At 43.1% G+C, this 19,853-nt stretch overlaps 1 protein-coding gene across 1 annotated transcript in view; it reads left to right on the top strand.

Moving 5' to 3' along the window:
* Positions 1–10,108: 10,108 nt before the first annotated feature.
* Positions 10,109–19,853, top strand: part of HTR2C (5-hydroxytryptamine receptor 2C) — a gene marked incomplete at both ends in the record, with an annotated part of 30,854 nt that continues 21,109 nt past the window's right edge. Inside the window, one exon of the mRNA XM_079541753.1 lies at positions 10,109–10,496. Coding sequence (XP_079397879.1) covers positions 10,109–10,496 — 388 coding nt within the window. The remainder of the gene's footprint in view (positions 10,497–19,853) is intronic.

The raw sequence follows: 19,853 nt of genomic DNA, 5'->3' as shown, positions 1-19,853 counted from the left end.
AAAAAAACAAGCTATCAAGATTTTGTTAAAGCCCAGCTAGTAAGATTTAGTCAAAAAGCCACAACAAATAATAATTTAAAAATAATTTGAAAAAAATATTATACTGACTACATTCAGTGCTGACAATGGAAAGCAGGCTTACAGGATGACTGCATATGTGTATAAGGTTGCATCTGATCAGAGGGAGAAGAAGGGGAGAATGTAAAAGGAGTGAAACGTTGGGTTTGGATCTTGGCCTGTGGGAGCAGTGCTGCTGGGTGTATCTGTGGATCAGCATCCTTGGAGCAAGGCTGGGTGAGTGCTGATGGGAGGGAAGGGCTGTGGGGTCCTCAGGTGCCACCCCCTAGTGCTGCAGGTTGGGAAGGAGCAGGACGGAAGGTGGTGGGGTGCAGCAGAGCAGGATGTTTAACGGTGTAGGAGTGAGGAAGAGTGGACGAAAGCAAATTGGCACATAGAAAACCATGCAATCACTTAGGTGCTAAAGGCTATTTGGATGATTGATGTAGCTGAAGAAGAAAATGTTCTTTAGTGCAAACACAGAACTTACTTAGAAAAGCACAGGAATACTTGGAATTCAGGAACGCTTTATGGGAGGCATGGCTGGGCTATTGCAGCACTGTTTGTGAAATCTCATTATTATAAAGCAAGACTTGTAGATATGACCGCTCCTCAAAAAAGCCCATGGAAAGAAATGCAGTGGGGACACAGAAGTGGTGGAGATGATCACTCTCACTTTGGTGGAAGCACCCTGTGTTGTCCCAGTGTCTGACCAGGTTGTACAGGCTGAGCCTTTTCCTTTTTTCATCCAAGCTTACTCTCTTGTTCTCTCCCACAGACAAGTGCAGCTCAACCATGCTTGCTTTGCCCAGCCTCTGAGCTTCTGGGTGTGTGCTGATGCTGGTTTGCATGCTCATCACTGTAAAGCACAGCCATCCTTGTTACTTGCACAACTAGTAGCATCTCGTTGCTGTGGTGGTTTCCTAGTGATGCCCAGCTAGGCTCTGCCATCCAGCCCCTAAGCCATCCAGCTTCTCCTGGCTGATGTTCCTGCCTTTCCCAGTGTGAGTGATACCTCCCAGCTTTGAATGACGAGTACATTTAATTCCCAAAGTAAAAGTTTTATCGTGATCTCATTAAAAGAAAAAAAAATTAAATGACTGTCAAACCTTGCCAATCTCAACAAGCAACTCGTTCCCAATCCAGGATTCAGTTTTTCGCCCTGATCCATTTTCATCTCTATGGTGGTTTCACTATCATGCTGTTTGTCTTTTTTTCTGGAGGACACCTGGTAATTTCCCTGGTGAAACCACATCAAGTGGTGTAATGAAGTTCATGTAAATTAGATGTGCTTGTTTTTTTCCTTCTAGAAAATGGGGTATTGGAGAGCAAGCAAACAAAATCCCAAGCCATCAAACCAGGCCATTACAAAGTATGTTTGGGAGACTCGTATTGCATTTTATGGCACTTTCTGTATATATCTTCATATATTCAATTGAAAAGAAAAATCCTGTTCTGAAATTTTGCACTCTGTAAGTTCAGCTTTGGAGGTTTACAGTTTGGTGGTTCATTTTTGATCTTTAATTGAAGACATCACAGAGATGAGTTCTTCCTACTATTTCTGTCTGATGTTGTTCTTTGTCTTTTTTTTCATACCTGTCATTAAGAATCATCTTTTCTTCCTACTCTTATTTTTAGGGTTTCCCTTAGTTCTCATGTACCAAAATACCCATCTGTGGTATATCTAGACCAGAGAAGTGCTGTGCTAACAGTTGTGCCCTGTCAGGTCCATATGGATCAGTTCTACTGAAAAGAATAAATATTAGAAGAGGAGGAAAAAAGCTGCATTTTTGCATTTTCTTTTGTGTGTTCTTATGTGTTTGTTTTGTTTTCTTTTGTAATTTATGAAGTTATTTAAATCATTTATCAGCCTTTGTCCTCCAACATTCCTAGGATCCAGTGGATTCCTTCTATTTTAAACAGCCATGTTAGAACCTGACGACAAAAAGAAACACAGTTCTCCAGTTTGTTAGGAACAATCTTTGTTATAAATATCTTCTGTTTTTCTTTGCTTTTTGCCTTGCTTATCTGATACTGTGATCTCTTGAAGCTCGGGAAGCGCTGACAGCAGGAAGGATGCTCGTACATATTAATAGTGCTGCTTTAGGTAGGAGACCTCTACTAAACAATTACTGCTTAAAATAAATACCTCTCTGAGCTTTGAATTAGAAGGTTCTGCAGGCTCGTGTGCTTTCTGAGAGAATCAATGCCAGGAGAACCAATTTCAGGTGAGGAGCAGTGACGTGTTGGTGATTTCAGCCGGCCCACATGGGGTCCGCGTGCAACAGCAAATGGAAGGTTCTCCTTGGATCATGGATGGCACGTGGAGCAGGGTGTGCCCCAAGTCACTGCACATTAAATCCCTGTTTCTTCGTTAGTAGATGAGCAATGATACAAACCTGGCATGCTTTTCTGAAGGCACAAAGATTTGGGGTGGAAAGAACGCTATAAATGCAACATCAAACCAGTTCTTGCTTGTTGAAGAAGATGACCTTCTTAACAAATAGATGAGTCACCACCATTCTCCCAAAAATGGGCACACGTTTGACTTCATGGTGTGTGCTCATTCGTGGCATGACTCATGGTTCTGCCCTTGCAAACGCTCATGTGCTTCCTCTCCAAATTGAACTGCTGCTCCCTATTACTATTGCAAAATATATACAGTAATGTAAAGCTGTTGGTTTCATTTTTATTGCATATGAGATGTCCTCAAAAACATCATTGGAGACCAAATCATTTCACAGTCTTCTAAAAGTACATATATTTCCTTGTGTACCTTTAGGTGTGTGCTGCCATGAGTGCATACATACAGGTAATGATTGCCTCGTGTATTCGGCACAGCCTGGGGTTGATCACTCAATGCCTATAGCAAGGGTTGGCCTTTCAGTGCTGACATGCAAGGCTTTCAGTCATCTATCAATAAAGGGGGAAGCAAAATGCAAATTTTAGCTCAAGTCTATGCACAGTAGAAGATAAACATAATGCTTGGTGATATACAGAGGAGATGGAGGGATGTGCATCTGGTTTTTTTGCAATGGTGAATTTCAGCCGCTGGGGACAAACTTCCTTTTTTTAAAGAGAAAAGATTACAACAATGGGGGGAAAAAAGAAAAAGGAGGAAGAAAATTTAATAGAAAAAAAAAAAAAAAAAAGCAGTTTGGTATTATATCTCCTTATAGAAAATGTGAATAACTACTTTGTAGTCATTCCATGAATATATGTATACGATCAGGCTCGGATTTATTCTGCTATGGTATTTCTGCCAGTTTATCATCAGAGGGAGTGATGGAGTATCTGCACCTCCTCCTGAGTTTCTCAGGTGCTCTTCCACCAAGGGAAAATAAAAAACAAGGCTGCTAGTCTGGCTGCTGGAGGGTAGATTAAGATGTCTGCTGTGTGCTTGTATTTCCTTGAAATGTCTTTAGAAGAAATGAAGGCCTTCCTGACTCAGTATGAGAGAAGTGGAGGAAATTAATGCTATTTGGTTTTGGACAGAATGGTAGTGATTCACTATTATGGCCTTAAAGAATGTAATTACTTGAACTTGTGTCTAAGAAAATCCATTTTCCTCTTGCTGTGAAAAAACATGAAATATGCTTTTTTCAGTTTGCAAGTAATTTAGTAGTGATTTTCTATGTTGGGATTAAAAACAGTGGCAAGATCTGTGTTTGAGGAGGTTTCCCTGAGGCTTTATTAAATGTTTTGTTTTATTTTATCCCCTGTGCCTACTGGGAAAAAATCCAGAATTTCTTGTATAACAGAAGAGATGCTATCGGATATTTCTTTGGAAAGAAAGTTCCTGCCCTTGTCAGGGGTTGGTGATGCAATCCCCAGTTCAAGAGCAGCTTTGGAAAGTATTTAAGTGCCTGAGATTTGGCATAAGCACTTCTTTGGACTGTGCCTTCAGTTAATTTTCGAGCAGGTATCTGCAAAATAATCATTAGGTGTTGATTTTCTTTTCCCACTGGAAAGATTGTGAAAGCGTATTACTTGGGCACAAACACTGCTTTCAAAAGACAGGCAGATTCCCTGTCACTGCCAAGTGCCTGCAGTGAAACAGGGCTTTCTTCCATTGCCACTTCTCAGGAAGCTCTTGAACTGTACTTTCCCCAGACTCCTACAGGTGATCAGAGGTTCTGAGCACAGAGGAACAGGTGAGGACACAGCGTTGTTGTGTGTATCTCCACCATGAGACAGGGGCATGTGTTGCTGGAGGGCCCTCGCACCCTGTTACGGAGTTGGGAACCTCGTGATGATACGGTCACAACCTGGCCACATAGGAGGTTAACAGGGAAAAGAGGTTCATGTCTTATCCTTGGCTTGAGTAGGGATGAATTGGACAATTTTCCTTCAGAAGGACATCCCTGATCCAGCTGTAGAATTATTCAGGCTGGAAGTGATCTCTCAGAGGTCCCTAGTTCAACTCCATGCTTAAGGCAAGACTAACTTCAAAATTGGATCAGGTGCCTCTACAGTAACCCCCAGCTGCATGTCAGCTATCTCCAAGAATGGAGACGCTAAAACTTCTCTGTGACCCGGATTGTGGCTCTAACAACATTCACCATGATTTTTTTTTCCTTTAATCTATTTTTTTTTCTTATGTGTTGCGCATAATTTTAGATGACCCAAGGAGGCTGTGGATGCCCCATCCCTGGAAGCATTCAAGGCCAGGCTGGATGTGGCTCTGGGCAGCCTGGTCTGGTAGTTGGCGACCCTGCACACAGCAGGGGGTTGGAACTGGATGAGCATTGTGCTCCTTTTCAACCCAGGCCATTCTAGGATTCTGTGACTCTATGATCTTCTCCAGCTACAGGCAGTGAATACATCTGTTCTCTGCCTTTTCCTCGGGCTGAAGCAATCCTGATGCTGAACCAAACCCACTGTTTCAGGTGCTTCTGCCTCAGACACACTGATGGTCTCTGTCGGACTGGCTGGGCTCTCATAACACCATCACAAATAGGTCTGCACAGAAATAGTTGTGCTCATTGTGATGCGACAAAAAGGAGAAAGATTAGCTGTAGATGCCTAAAAACAGAGATCTGTTGCAATGAGAAATGGGAATGAATTTAGCACCAGTTTAAAAAGGATAAATAGGTAAAGGCGAGAGTAATGGGGAATATGGAATTAAAGGTGAAGAGCAAAGCCTTAGATCTCCTTCCGGAGCATAAACTGTGTATCCTGTGATATCATTTAAAGTTATTTGCCATTCTGTAAGTATCTTTGTGGAGCTATAACCATTTACACCAGCTGACTCTCTGGCTCACATAACTGTGAACTATGTGCAACTGTTTTCCTGTCAGAAATGGCAGTACTCGCAGTTCAGTGTAATCAGCTTCAGATTTATTTTTAACTTGATGGAAATCTAGGAGGAAGTTTTTCACACACAGGGTGGTGAGGCACTGGAACAGGTTGCCCAAGGAGGCTGTGGATGCCCATCCCTGGAGGCATTCAAGGCCAGGCTGGATGTGGCTCTGGGCAGCCTGGGCTGCTGGTTGGCGACCTGCACACAGCAGGGGGTTGGAACTGGATGAGCACTGTGCTCCTTTTCAACCCAGGCCATTCTAGGATTCTATGATCTACCATCAACGCCAAGGTTGAACAAAAACGTTTGGCTTAAAAATATATTTTGAGCGTTAGCAGTTTGTGGACGTTGATCTCCCTACCAATGAAGCCTGGATGAGGTTCAGAGAATTCTGTGGCACTGGTAGCTGTAGGACAAATGTCCTTTGAGGCACTGGACAATGCTTATTGTCCTGGTGAGGAGGGAGCTGCTGAAATTCATCACTTTGGATCATGAGGTACTCCCGTTTCTTTTACTACAATACTCTCTAATAATTAATACGAGAGGGCTGCTCCGAAAGTAATGCCTCCTGTTTTATGTTGTTAGCACACAGTGTCAGGGATAGATAATGGTGGGCTGGCAGCAGAGGTGGAACCTTCCCACCAATGTTATGTTACATTTTTGTTGCCGTGTGACAGATGGCAGCAGAGGGGCGGTCTGGCAAAATAGCAACAGACATGGCAGCGCAGATGAAGCAAAGGGGTGGAATTAAATTCCTCCATAAGCAAAAAATTATGCCTTTTGATGTTCATCAGCGCTTGCAGAATGTTTATAAAGCCCAATTGGTGGATGTGGGTGCTGTGTTTCAGCAGTGATGATGGTGGGGCATCTTGTTGGTGCAGATTTTTACAAGCTGCATGAAAACGCACAGCTTATGGTGATGGCGGTGTTGAAAAATAATGCTTTATAGTTGAGAATGTGCTCTATCAAGCTGTGATATTATGCTCTTTATATCTGCTGTTGTTTCTATGGAAAAAAAAAATGAGGAGGCATTACTTTTGGAGCAATCTGCATATTATTCTCCTCTCAGAGTCTTTGTGAGACTGCTGGCTCTTTTTTTTTTTTTTAAGGCTAAATGGCCATTCTTGATTTCTTACCCAATTTTAAGCTCCGAGTCCCAGAGAGTTGGAGCAGAAAGGATTTATGGGAGCTCGGCAGCTCCGTGGTCTGGCTGGGGGCTGCCGAATGCCTCGAGTTGCTCAGCAGGCAGCTGATTTTCTGTAGCAAAAAGAAAAACAAAAAATTGTTCTGAGTGTTGAAGGGTAAAATCGCTAAAGATGAATGCATTTAATTCGAAGGAAAAAAAAAAAAAAAGTTTTCTTTCCAAGAAAGTGGTATTTTCTTTTCTGTTTTTCCTTTTAGCAATAGAGCAATAGCAGTACATGCTCTCCAAGGTGTGTGAACCCCCCCATTGCCCTACCAGTAGAGACTTATGAACTGCCATAGCTTTGGTTTCCCTTTGACTTCTCATTCTGGAGTATCTGGAAGTGTTGGTGTACCCAACTCCTGCTTTAAATAATGCATGTGGGTTTGATAGAAGGGAAACAAGAGCTGTTTTCTAGCTTTGGTTTATCCTAAAACGGACTTGAAGACAGAAAGGAAAAGCCCTGCCCAAATTACTTGCTTCTCACCTCAGTCAAAGATGAGGAATTCAGCTTTGGCCAATGTTTAAATTATCATCTTAAGGGCTGTCACTGGTAGATTGAATCGAAATTGATGATTGATCACAAAATTTAGCATACATGCTATCAAGTTAGCTAGCGGAAAAATGTGTGGTAGGCACAGATTTTATTTTAAAATTATGGAAATATTCCTTAAACATACCCAGAATTCATGAATAAAATGTGAATTATTTTTCTGGTACAGTAATGTGCCTAGAAGGCTGTGGCTGATGGAATTAGTCATATAAATGTAACTTGTGCAGACTGTGATGCTGTGAAAAAGAAAGCTAATGACTTCCAGTCAGAATCCATGTAAAAAAATAAAATTAAATGTACTAATGGAGCAATAAGGTTATTAATTCTGAAGGTGGAGCTCTGTCTTCAGCATTGGTGTTGTGAGACTCTCACGTATCATTATTCAAAACGAATACAGGCAAAATCCTTCCTCTATTGATTTAAGGATGCTTTTCTTTCTCTAAATGATAATTTATTTTTACCGTTGTAGTCTTGGATAAAACCTGTGCCTCTTCTGAATGCTCTCATTATCCTGATCGCTCTGGTTGTTCTGGCTACTAGAGAGCCTGATATTGTTCTGGGATGAATAGCAGCAATTCTACAGCCAGTAAAACTGGAGCAAGGTCAATATCTTCCATCCACATCAGCCATGGCTTGGGGGGCTGTAGGGTAAGGCAGAGCTCCTGCTAGTTCACTGCTTCTTTTCCATACTTCTTTTTCTGCATGTGTATACAGTTATTCATGGGATTGCACTTTGGATCTTCCGAGTGCACACAGGAAAATGTTTTTTTTCTCAGGTGCCTTCCTGTTTTCCCTCTCTTTTGCTTGCTCTCTATTGGCACATGAATGGGAATGGTTCTCTTTGAGTCACTCTGAACAGTAGACAGGTGAGCGGGCCGGCTTTTAAAGTAAGTTCTAATTCCCGTTAATAGAAAGGACCAACTTTGCATTCTGAGATTCATTTCTGTCCTCACAGTCCTAACTCTGAACGTTTCATTTCTGAATGCCGTAGCGTAATTCTACTCTTCCATGTAGAACACGTGCATGTCAGGAGCATGAGGATGAGGATCACTGGGAAATGTGTTCATTGTTAGAACAGTGATTTCTTAGCATGCACCGGGCCTGCAGAACTAACTTTGTGCAGAAACCATTTCCTCGAGTTCAGACATGATCTTTCTTCTTGCCCTGCCCAAACCATTGGTGTGACACAATGGCCCAAGAGCCAGAGAGCCAAAGAGAGAGCATTTCTGGATACCAATGGGGGTTCCCATTGGGGCTGTGCTGCACAGTACAGCTCAGGTGCTACGATGCTGCTCTGTGCCCCCAAATCACTGTGCCAAAGTGAAGGAAGAGTGTTTTGTTCACAGCTTTGCAGCGATGGCTGTGTTCTGAAAAAGATACACCCAAGTCTTTGGAAACTTTCTATAGATTTGTTTTAGACTGGAGATGTTGGAAAAATAAATGGCCCAACGGTTACTCTCTAATTCATCCTCATATGCAGCTGTGAAATTATTTTCTGTGCACATAGTGCAAAAACTTCTTTCTAAATATGAGGTTTAGAGACCCTTGGGGAGTAATTAACTATAATGCAGAAGCAAATCTGGGTTCATTGTACACACTGCTCATTTAAGAAACGTTTTTCTGCGTGAAGCCCATTAGTAAGTTTCCAAAACCTCCATAAATGTTAAACATTTTATTATAGGACTCTGAACACTTCTTATTTTACGTAAAATCTCATGTAATCCCATACGTTGCATTTAGCTTTTGATCCCTGAATAGCAAATTGCTGTGTAACGCAATGTAATCAAGGAAAGGGCTAAAATCTGCCTTTATATATTTGTTTAGTAATGACAGAGTCTCTTTTCCTGTGGGTTATACAAAAAGTTCAGGGGGATATTCCATGCTATTTGATTTATTCTACCTCGTGGCCTTCTTCTATGCAGTGCACGTTTCCTTCTTGTGCTCACTGCTCTCCTTCTGTGCTTTGGGTCCTACTCTGTACACCTCCAAGTCTTCCCCGTTGTTGGGATCTTGGATTCTGACGTGCTGGAAATGCACTGCTGTTTTCATCTGTTGAATGCTATTGGCAGCCAAAACAGTTGTGTTCCTGAGGATGTGATTTAGCCAAGGCTGGGAACACACCCTCTTTACGTTATCTTTTTGTTTGGAGAGGTTGGCAACCTCTGTAACCCTGTAACCCTGTAACCTCTGTAACCCTGTAACCCTGTATGCTGTCACCTGATGTATATTGGCTTTTCTGTACCGTTTGTTTCCAAATAAGACAGAGTGTGGTCTTCATTATTATGGGAGAGTTCATCTCTAACATCTGAGTGTTCTACAACAACGGTGTGTTTTTTCCTCAAAATATGCAAAATATATCCAACCACTCCCAGCTTAAGATGGTTTACCCTGTGCTGTACAGTCTGGGTTGGTTGAAATTTCATGCAATTACTATTTTACACAGTGGCAGAGTATCTGTGAAGTGGCTATCAACTGCAACATATTTTGTTTTTCGCATTTGCCTTTGCAGATTTCACAAAACATTTAATTAGTGATAATCAGCTTTTAACCAGTCAGAGCACACTGATGTGATTCTCTCCTTCTCTCCCCCATGATTATAGGCATAGTCTGTACCTACAAGATAAATTACGTGCAGTCTGGAGAACGTCCTAGCCAGCAGGAAGAGAGAATAAGAATGTCACTTGCATGAGGATTAAAAAAAAAAAAAAAGGTGCTGTATGCCCTGTGATTTCGGTTAAGAATGCAATTTTTCTTTCCTTTTCAGAATGGTGGACCTGGGATTCAGCTGGAGATTGCAAAGCCTACTGCCCCTCAAGGCTGTTGGTCAGCCTTCCGCAGCTCCCAGGGGAACCAGAGGAGCTCCGCGCTGACTTCTGTAAGGTCTGATTCACCATGGGAGATCAAATGATTTCCTGGCTCAGGTTTTGTGAAGTTCGACGTCTGCTTTGGACCCACAATTTGGAAAAGGGATCGCCTCTGCGGCACGGTTAAGAGACAGATAAAGCAGTCCCAGATGATGAGCACTTTAAGTAGCACTGGAATATTACTCAGCTTGACAACAGTGTCTGTTACGCTGGATTTTAGCTTGCATGGTGGTCTGATGGCTTGGTCTTTAAGCACCAATTTGACTCTGAATCAGAGTTTACCTACATCCGATCCTCTCAATGCCTCTGAGAAGGGTGAAGTCTCTCGGATGTCAGTGAGAGAGAAGAACTGGCCAGCCCTCTTGATCTTGGTCATCATCCTGCTTACCATCGGGGGCAACATACTGGTAATTATGGCTGTGTCCTTGGAGAAGAAGTTGCAGAACGCCACAAACTTCTTCCTGATGTCCTTGGCGGTGGCAGACATGCTGGTGGGTATCCTGGTCATGCCCGTGTCGCTCATTGCAGTGCTGTATGGTAAGTGGCTTCCCTCCTTATTGGCAATCTCTTCTTGTTTCCTTGCTGCCAGGAATGACACATGCACAGCGTTGGTGTTGGTTTTTATTGCCGAGAACGCCCTGAAAAGCTGCAGCACTGAGTCCCTTTTTTATCTTCTCGGTGGAACTGCCCCCAGGTTGGCTGGGAAACCAGAGCTTTGGGAAAAGCAGGGCAGTGTGGTTGGAGCTGAGGCAGCTCTAAGTGAGGTCAGTCGGTCCTTGAGCTTGAATCCCACTGACACAAATGGGATTTGAGCACTAACTTAGAGAAGAGTTTTGCACACGGCAGTTTGGGGCACTCAGAAGAAAGTTCTTGGCATTTGTTCAGCTTGCCCTGTGCCTTTCAGGGAATCATTTTGCTTGTCTGTGCCTCAGTTTCCCTATTTCTAACCCAAGAGCAACTTCTGTTTAAACCCCTGTGAGACCTGCACGTGTCGGTGTGAGCACTCATTACTGCTTCCCTCTCACACTGGGGTCAATGCATTTGTCCTGCTCTGTGGGAAAGTAGTGATAGGAGCCATGGTTAGCACTTCAGAGGAGTGAAATGCCCACCACATCCAACTCTTTTATCTGTTTGAGACTTCGAACCGATTTCTCGGCGCGGTGCTAGGACTCTCCATCACTGGGTATCACAAAGGGATTTGTGTTTGCTTCTCCATCTCTGATCACCACATTTGTACACGTATAAACGTAATGGGTGTGCTTTTAATATATAGTGTTTTATCTTTTTTCATGTCTGTTTTGAGACTTTCTTTGAAAACTATTTTAATATTGATATTTGTTGGAAGCAAATAATGCTGTTTACTTACTGATTTGATTAGAAATTGGTTAACTGTCCTGTAAAGTAAAATGCAGAGATATTTATGTGACTTCTTCACTTGCTCAAATGATTAAATCAGCCAGAAGTTCATTTTGAAAACGCATTGATCAAGGATACATAATTCCAAAGCGTATATAACCTGTCTACAGAGAGTTTAATCAATATGTGATTTAGATACCGACCTATCCATTGAGTTCTCATGCATAAAACCTTTTATTTTGGGCTATCATAATAGTTCCATCTCTAAATCTTCTGCAAATTACAGCGCAGGTATTTTATTTTTAGCACTTTGCTGTGGATCTCCAGAGCTTGACAGGGAGCGTATAAACACAGAATTATTTGACTGACCTGCTCCTGCATAAATTCTGAGTTACCCAGTGACTCTAAAAGGTGAATTTATGGCAGTGATCCTCAACATATATACTTTCTGAGACTTTGGAAACTAATGGAAATGGATTTTCTGTTGTTCCTAGAAATTATTCCTTAAGGTCATTTAAAGGTGTAAAGTACACTGCATATTTAAAGGCAAGTAAATATCATTGATTTGAAGAGGAACCGTAGTGATTCCTTTTTCTTCTAGCAGAACAGTAATATTAGACCTTTAGGAAAATCCTTCCTTCTCCAGCAGCCTGCAAGCACTTTAGGCACCACCATGGCCAGGAGAACACTGAAATTTATCTTTTTTTTCTAAGTGCTACAAATCAAGAAAAGTTTTAAAAAATGCTTTAATAGGTTTTGCATCGTTTGCTGTGGTGGTATAGATATACCCAACACCAGCAGTGATTAAGGGGAGGGAATATTCACACTTCGCCTGAGAGTATCTGGGGTTCACGGCCAAAGACATGGCTTGGAGATGTAGCTGAGAATGAGGGGTCATTTTTATCCTGAACCATAACAAAAAATCCAGTAGATGCTCTCTCTCCACATATGCTTCCCTTTCCTGTGTGTGCATTTGGTTTTGTTGTGTTGGTTTGTGGTTGGTTTTTGTTGTTGTTTTGGGGTTTTTTTTTGTTCTTTTTTTCATTTGTTTGTTTTAAGAAGGAAAAATCAAGTTGCCAATTAATTCCAGAACTTAAGTACAAAGGAAGTAATGGCAGGAGGCATTATGCTGGGTTCTTCACCTTTTAGACAGTGCTCTGATGTATGTATCAATTAGTCTTTCTTGAATTCTTGTACTAATAGTTGAGTTGCTTTTGACAACTTAGTACATTTTCCACGGCATGTAATTCCTAAAGAATTAACGAGCTAATTAATGAGCACGCATCAGAGAGAGTAAATGAAAAATTAAAGCTGTGCTTAATCTCAGTGGAGAAACTTTGGATGTAACTAAAGATACGGGCATGACCCAGGAGGGCATCAACTGTTCTGTACATAATGGAGCTTCTGACAAGGTACTGAGATTTTTTCCTTAGGGTGATTTGGGGAAAAGCAATGGTAGATTTGCACTGTATCTAGTGGCTATGGGCAAGAGAAAGCCCATAAAATAGTTTTTGCTTGTATTCCTTTATTGGAATGATCAAATCATTAAGGTTGGAAAGGACTGCTAAGATCATCTAGTCCAACCATCCACTAAAGACCATCAGTCTTAGACATCAGCTCTTCCAAGCAGAAAGTCCAGAAGGTACTGAACCTTTCTTTACCCTAATGACTCCAGACCAATGGGTTAACAGCTGTCACTGAGTTGCCAGTGTGTCCAGCTAGTAGCCAGCACATCTCCTGGTCTTCACATGTCCAGGCTTCAGGCTTCTGCCTGAGATTCAAACAGCAGCATGAAGCTGGTGGCCCAACACAGCTTCCAGCAAGGCTGCTATTAGGAGCAGCTTCCATTAGCACCAAGTGCTGGAGCAGCTTTACATCCAGATTATTGTTATTACTGCTAATTATCATCATTATTATGCAGTGACAGAGATGTGCTGAGTGCTTGCAGCAGCCTTCTGTAGAGGAAGGGTGGGGGGAGCAGGAGGAGCTGTCAGTCCAACAGCTGCCTCTGCCATCTCCTTTCACCCGATCCAGCTCTGCCTTTCTGCAGCGGTGCTGCCCACAAACAGCAAGCAGCTTGCAGGGAGAGCTGATGAGGCAAGGCAAGGACAAGGCGTTGCTGAGTAAGTTACTGCTCAAGTGAGAATCAAGTTTGGAGAGCTGAAACCAGCATATGAGCTGAGGGCTGCAAATGATGGCATCTGGCAGGAGGAGGGAGTGATGCTACGTGTCCTTCCTCAGCAGTGATCGAATTTGGTCATTTGTATTAGCATCAGTCTGTTCCCAAACCATTTCCAGAAGGAGCCTTTATCTTTTAATCATTATATTGAGGGCTGGCCTTGCTCCATTCACATAATTCTTAGTTCTTAACTTCATTTCTGATCTCATCAAAGATTATCCATGCCTTATTTTTACCTTTTTATCCCGTTCTTAGTTTTTCTTAAAATTTTTGTTTTGGATGTAGCACAATGAAGACTGGAAGCCTGGCTGGTAGGGAAAGTGCCATCATCTGAGCAAGGTGCAGCACTTGGAAATAGAGACCACAATGCTCTAAAGTATTTTTGTAGTCTTCTTGCTGCCTTTTTAATGCTTTTATTAATTTGACTGATTCTAATCATTTGTTATCCCTTCCCATTACTTTGACATTTTTATATTTATATTTTGGCTGAAAACCTCAAGACTTTTAAATTCTTTCGTAATGAGAGATGTGAAATCAAATCTGATTCTTGCAAAATGGCACCAATATGGGCTGGATCCGTTCAGTTGGGGTATTTTTTGTTTGTTTAACTGATGAGTTGGAAGTATTGGGTGGACCAGGAATGAAGAGGAATTGATAATAAAGCATTACTTTGGGTTTACTGGACTTGTGAATTAAATCTCAGCTGAAAGTTGGGGAGAGCAAATATTGCTACTGAAGGCACCCAGCTCCCTGGGGAGGTCTTGTATCATTTCTAAGCAACATCTGCAGGATATATCTTTCTTCTAGGAGAGAAAATTACAACAGCTTTCAGTGTCTGACCTGCTCTCAGTTGTTTGGGCAGATGGTAATGTCCTTTAGTGGCAACTGAGCTGTTTTTATGTGTGTGCTGCAGCTTCACAGGCAGATTTAGAAAGCCTGTCACTTTTAATATAATAGGAAGCAGCCCCATAAAAATTCAGATTTTAGTAAAACCTTGGCTTGCGTTGTAAATTTTTCCTAAATAATTTCGTGGGACCCACTTTAAATCTTCGGTGTGGAAGCTCTTTTCTCTCCCTTGGGATGAATCTGTCCCTTCCTCAGCTGAACTGTGAGCATGCAGAGCAACAGCAGCTGCTAAATTTGCAATGAGAAGCAGTATTATCATGGCAAGTGGGCTGTGACTGACACAGAGATATTTCAGAATAAGAGGAGGGAGCGGAGCTGGCAGAGCTTGCTGTTAGCACATCCCAAGCACTGGTCTGAATGGGCCCCCTCAGAAATCCTGTGCCCCACAAGGAAGGTGGGAACAAAGCCTCTTGGTCGGTTCTTTGGCCCTGTACTGAATGAGACTTGTGATGGATCCGGGCTGCTCCTTGTGTCTGAATTCCTGCTGTGTTTGTCTGGAAGGAAGATTTGAGTCTTTCCCCAAGCCCCCAACCAGGCTGTGCTCTGCTGAGTGCAACATGTAGGGGCCAAAGCCACAATGAGTTCTGTGGGACAACGATGCCAAGGAGCAGCCAACCATCACTATCACCCAGCCCCTGTGATATCCTGATATCCATCTTGCCTGAGCTGCCATCTGTTTCCCAAGGTAGGACAAGTGAACTAGGTGTTAATAACCAACATAACAAATGCACAAGTGTCCCTCCTCTGCTCTCAGCAAAGCTTCATTAACTCCAGTTGCAGGAATGAAGGTTACATGGCACAAGGTGTGCTTGCATGCTCTTTCTGTTTGAAAACGCGTGCTGTTACTCGTTACGTGCTCTGGAAGCAAATGCTCCCATCTGCAAAGCTGCTTCTCCTCTTCCTGCTCTGCTGTAGCCCATGGAAATCTTGTCTCCATTGTGCTGTGTACCCAAATGTCTTTGCCATCCACCTGCCAAACCCAGTACTCAGGAGTCCCGTCAGCTCCGGACATGCACAACTCCCCATGATGACATATCATGGCAGCTAGAGATGCTTCAAATCCTTCTGTGTAAATATAGTTTTTAAACTAAAATATGGTGTGTTTCCGAAACTGAGAACTCTGCAGAAGTGTGTTCATTTCTACAGCATTCCACCCATGGAAAGCTCGAAGAGGATCAGGATTACCCTCATTGCTGGTGGACTATTTGTGTAGTATGAGGGAGTTTGTGTCCCCATTCTGCGTGCTCTGCAGTGACCTGTTGTGTTAATCATGATGGATTGGCAGTTGGGCTTGATCTTGGAGGTCTTTTCCAACCTTAATGATTCTATGAAATATCAAAAATGTAGCCACTACCGTAATCACCAGGGCCTTCCAACTGTATTTCAGTCCCCTGAATGCTGCTGAGAAACTTGCATGGGAAGTGGCCAAAGCTGTGGGACCAGAAGCAGATCTCTGTGCTCGGCTGTCAATCAATGCCAGCTTTATGAGAGCTTGAATTTCTCTTCTCTCCCCTGCTATGCATACAGCCCGGCGGTTTTGTGTCAGGTCCTTATTACTAATTTAAGCTCACCTATAATCCACATTGTGGAGCAGCGGTTTGTGGGGCTCTGAAGACCAATTTCTGCTGTCAGATACAGAGGCAGAATGATCACCCGTAAATTTTTTACTGCTCGCCTCTTTCATATTATTTCTCTTCTCTGTGCTGCCTGTGTATCGCTCAGCGTTGGCTTCATCCTTCTTCTTTGTGTAGGCAGCAATATTTATTATTATCCTTCCCGTGCTCGTTTCCATTGACAAGAGGATCCTGCCCACATGCCAGCTTTAGGAGAAAACACCAGAGAATAATATTTTCTTCCTATTTGTAAACATGCTCTTTTGCTCCTCCTCACCTCTTGCTGTTAAGCAGGGGGCTGCGTTCTCTGCTGTGGGTTAATGGAGCCTTCGGCCCCCAGTCTGCTGCTGTGCATGGACTCAGCACAAGGGAAAACAGCACCAAACCACCCACAGCTGCTGTTTGTGTTGGGTTGGGTTGAGAGGCCTGATCACACAGAGGGTTGCACGGCTGCTTTGAGGCAGATGTATGCAATCCATGCTTGCACCACCCAATAACCTCAAGGCATTGCTGAGCTCATCCTGGACCTGATTTCCCTAGGCTCTGAGGGATGCTGCACACTCATTTGCCCTGAGGGTTTGGCAGGCTCTTTGGAGGATGGTAGCTCCTGCAGGAGGGCCTGAACAAAGCTGGTTGTGTTCATCTGGTAAATGCTGCAAGGAAGCATGAATTCATGTATCTTAGATTAAAGGTGAGCTGTCAAGTAGAAATGAGAAGAGCTATTCCTCCCCTTTCCCTTCCCTTTGTCCCTCTTTTCCCCTCTAAATGTAGAAAAGTGAAACAGGAATGCTGAAGAACACCATGGATCTTGTTGTCTAAATGTTATTTTGCTGCCTCCTTTATTGTGATCAGTGACAGCAGCCTGCAGGTTGGTGACACTGTGTGATTTTCCCCATGCTTATGGGTGGATCTGGGGAATGGCTTCTTGCAGAATGCACCAGATCCTGAACACAATAAGGTCAGGGGAAATATTGGCAGCTTGTTCAGACAGGCTGGAGCTTTTGCCAGAGTTATTCTCTGCCTCCTCAGTCCTCTTTACACTCCTCCTGCCCGGTGACAGCTGCACCTCTTGGCACAACTACAGCAGCATCCTTCATGTAGAAGGCTCCCAGAGGTTTTGCTGGTCTCCTCTGAGTATAAGGAAATCTCTACCACTACAATGCACACAAAGCATGGGTGACTCTCCCATTAAAAGTTTGTGATGAATGTAGGTAAAGAGCAATGAGCTGGCACTTGTGGCAGTAAAACAGCCTAACACACTCAGTGCCCTGGAACGTTTCTCAGACTGCAGGTCCTGATCATAGAATCATGGAATAGCTCAGGTTGGAAAAGACCTTCATGACCACCAAGTCCAACCACAACCTAACCATACTGCCCTATCAACTCACTGCCAAATCATGTTTCAGAGCACCACATCCAAATGGTTTTTAAATGCATTCAGGGGTGGTGACTCATCCACCTCCCTGGGGAGCCTATTCAGAAAGGAACAGAATAGGAAGGAATGTTTCCAGTTTCAGTGGACATTCACTTTCTTTTGCATTCAGGAAGGTGCTTTCTTTGCAGTCCAAGTGTAGACAATGGAGTCCAGCTTCAGCCTCTCCCCAGATCCCTAAAATGAATGGAAAAGGTAAACCTACTCTCAGTGATCTCGATGGAGCAATTCCTACTTGCACCAGCTGAATTTATGGCCTTATAGTTTTCTATTCTACCCACAACACATAAGCTGTATCCAACCAGGGAGCTATTAGTTATATTTTAGACTCTATATTTGACAGGCAGGTCTTGTCTGCCCAGTGAAGTTTTAGAGTTGCCCATCCAAAAGAAAACCTGTGTGTTCAAGTGTGGCTCATTAGAATGTGTCTGAATATGCACCTTGAAGTTCTGTTATTTAACACAAGTAAGGATTTCGATCTAATTCTATTTTTAATTTCATCCTTTTGCTACAAAACGTTTGGAAAATGCAAAGGATTTTAAAAACAGCAGCACTCTAAGGGCTTGATAAGGTAAGTGGAGCCCCAAAACCCAGAGTGAGTATAGTTACATCTTTGTTTTACAGGAGAACTGATGGCAGTTTAAATACAGCAGCAGTTTTAACGCTGTCAGTGCAATCATCTCATGCCCAATTTGCTTCTAAATCAGTGAAGCTAAATGTGCTTTAAAATGCATGAATTTTTTGTTTACTTTTTATGACAGTAGCCTGTTAGCTCCAGTAGTAGCTCAGTAAGTGCGTTGCCTCATTGTAATTAACTTTTACGAGTTGAAGAGAAATATAAAGTTACATGTTTTGTAGCAAACCAGAAACTGATAGAAGACACTGAGAGAAAGCAGAATCGTTATATAGGAGCAGAAAGACCCTGTGACAATAAACAGCTCCGGAGATGAATTTGCTGCTTTGTAAAAGTGCCAGGCAGTTTGCCAGGCTCACCAGTCAAACCAAGACAGCTGACGTGTTTCCCATGGGCAGATGGAGCCTCATCTGGGAGGGAGAGAGCAGCACTGCTCTTGGGTGAGGCACGGCCACCCCTGGGTGTGTTGAAACACACGTCTCAAAATGAAGGGAAATGATTTAATGAGAATTCCAGGCGTTTTGCAAAGGCTGAGTTCATTTTATCGTACAGCACCGCATCTGTCTGTATATCTTAACCTGAGATAACTTCTTGCAAAGACTTTCTTGGCTACGAACGCTCGCCCCAACCCTGGTGGCCCTTTGCAAACCTCAGCTGCAGCTCAGGCCTCCCTCGTTTTCCAAATCTGTTGGCCATCTGGAGAGCAGCTCAGTTCATGTGTTCCCTGCCTCTCTAACTGCACGGCAAAGCGTGCAGCTCCAGCAGCAGCTGCTCAGCAAGGAAGGGAGCTGCCTGCGGACTGACATTTGCTTCTATTGATTTCTGCAAACAGAGGGATTCCGAGAGAGAATAAATTCCATAGAATAGCAAGGAGAAATAGTCACTTTTCCTGACTTTTTTCCAAACATTAAGTTAATTTAGAGATGTGGGAAATGCAACGTCCTGCATTTACGTACAGTGAATATGTGAGCTGGCATTTAAAACACAGGGATGACCACGCTAGGCTGGCTGGTGCATCTCAGTGGTTTCATCAGGAATACCCCACACCAGTTACTACAACCACTCCTATTTTCTGTTGCCATAAAGGCCCTTGTTTCCCCCAGCAACACTTTCACACACTAAATATTGTGGACGTTTTATCTCATGCTGAGCTCTTGCTCCCTCCTCTCACTAACCTCAGCAGAATGATACTGGGCTGAGGAGCAAGTTAGCTGTGTGCCTTGCACTTGCTAACAAGCAGTTACATTTCCAGGAACGGTCCTACTTGCCCTCTGTTGTGAAGATTAACATATGGCTCATTTTCCTGTGCTGGCTGTAGCTGCAGATATTGGAGAGCTTTAGGGGCAAGGCTGAACCACTCCAGGCTTGGTCAACTGCATTTCTGTACTCGGTCCTGACTTGATGGGTAACCAATAGAACTGTTTCATCCTTGTTCTGTGTGGGAATTACACCCTGCGTTCACTGGGGAAGACTGTTGTTGCATGTAGGTATGTGCTTCCTGCCACCATTTTGTTGTTTTGGGGTGCATCCTATGATATTTGTTGCTTTCACGGTGCTGTGTTACAGGCAGGGGTTTGTGAAAGTTGGTATGGTTTCTTTTCAGCACGTGGTGTCCTTAATGCTCTTTGTGTGGTAGATGTATGTATGAAAATTTCTTGCCTTACGGCTCCACCTGAGTGATGGTGATATGCCAGGACCCCAGTGAAACATTGTCAGTGGAAGTGTACGAAATGGATCAACAAATCTTTTGAGCTTAAAAGCATGGAAAAATCAC

This window comes from Tetrao urogallus (genome assembly GCF_951394365.1).
Source record: "Tetrao urogallus genome assembly, chromosome: 13".
NCBI classification, from domain to species: Eukaryota; Metazoa; Chordata; class Aves; order Galliformes; family Phasianidae; genus Tetrao; species Tetrao urogallus.
The sequence above is the reverse complement of the archived record's forward strand: the minus strand, read 5'-3'. Positions and strand labels throughout refer to the sequence as shown.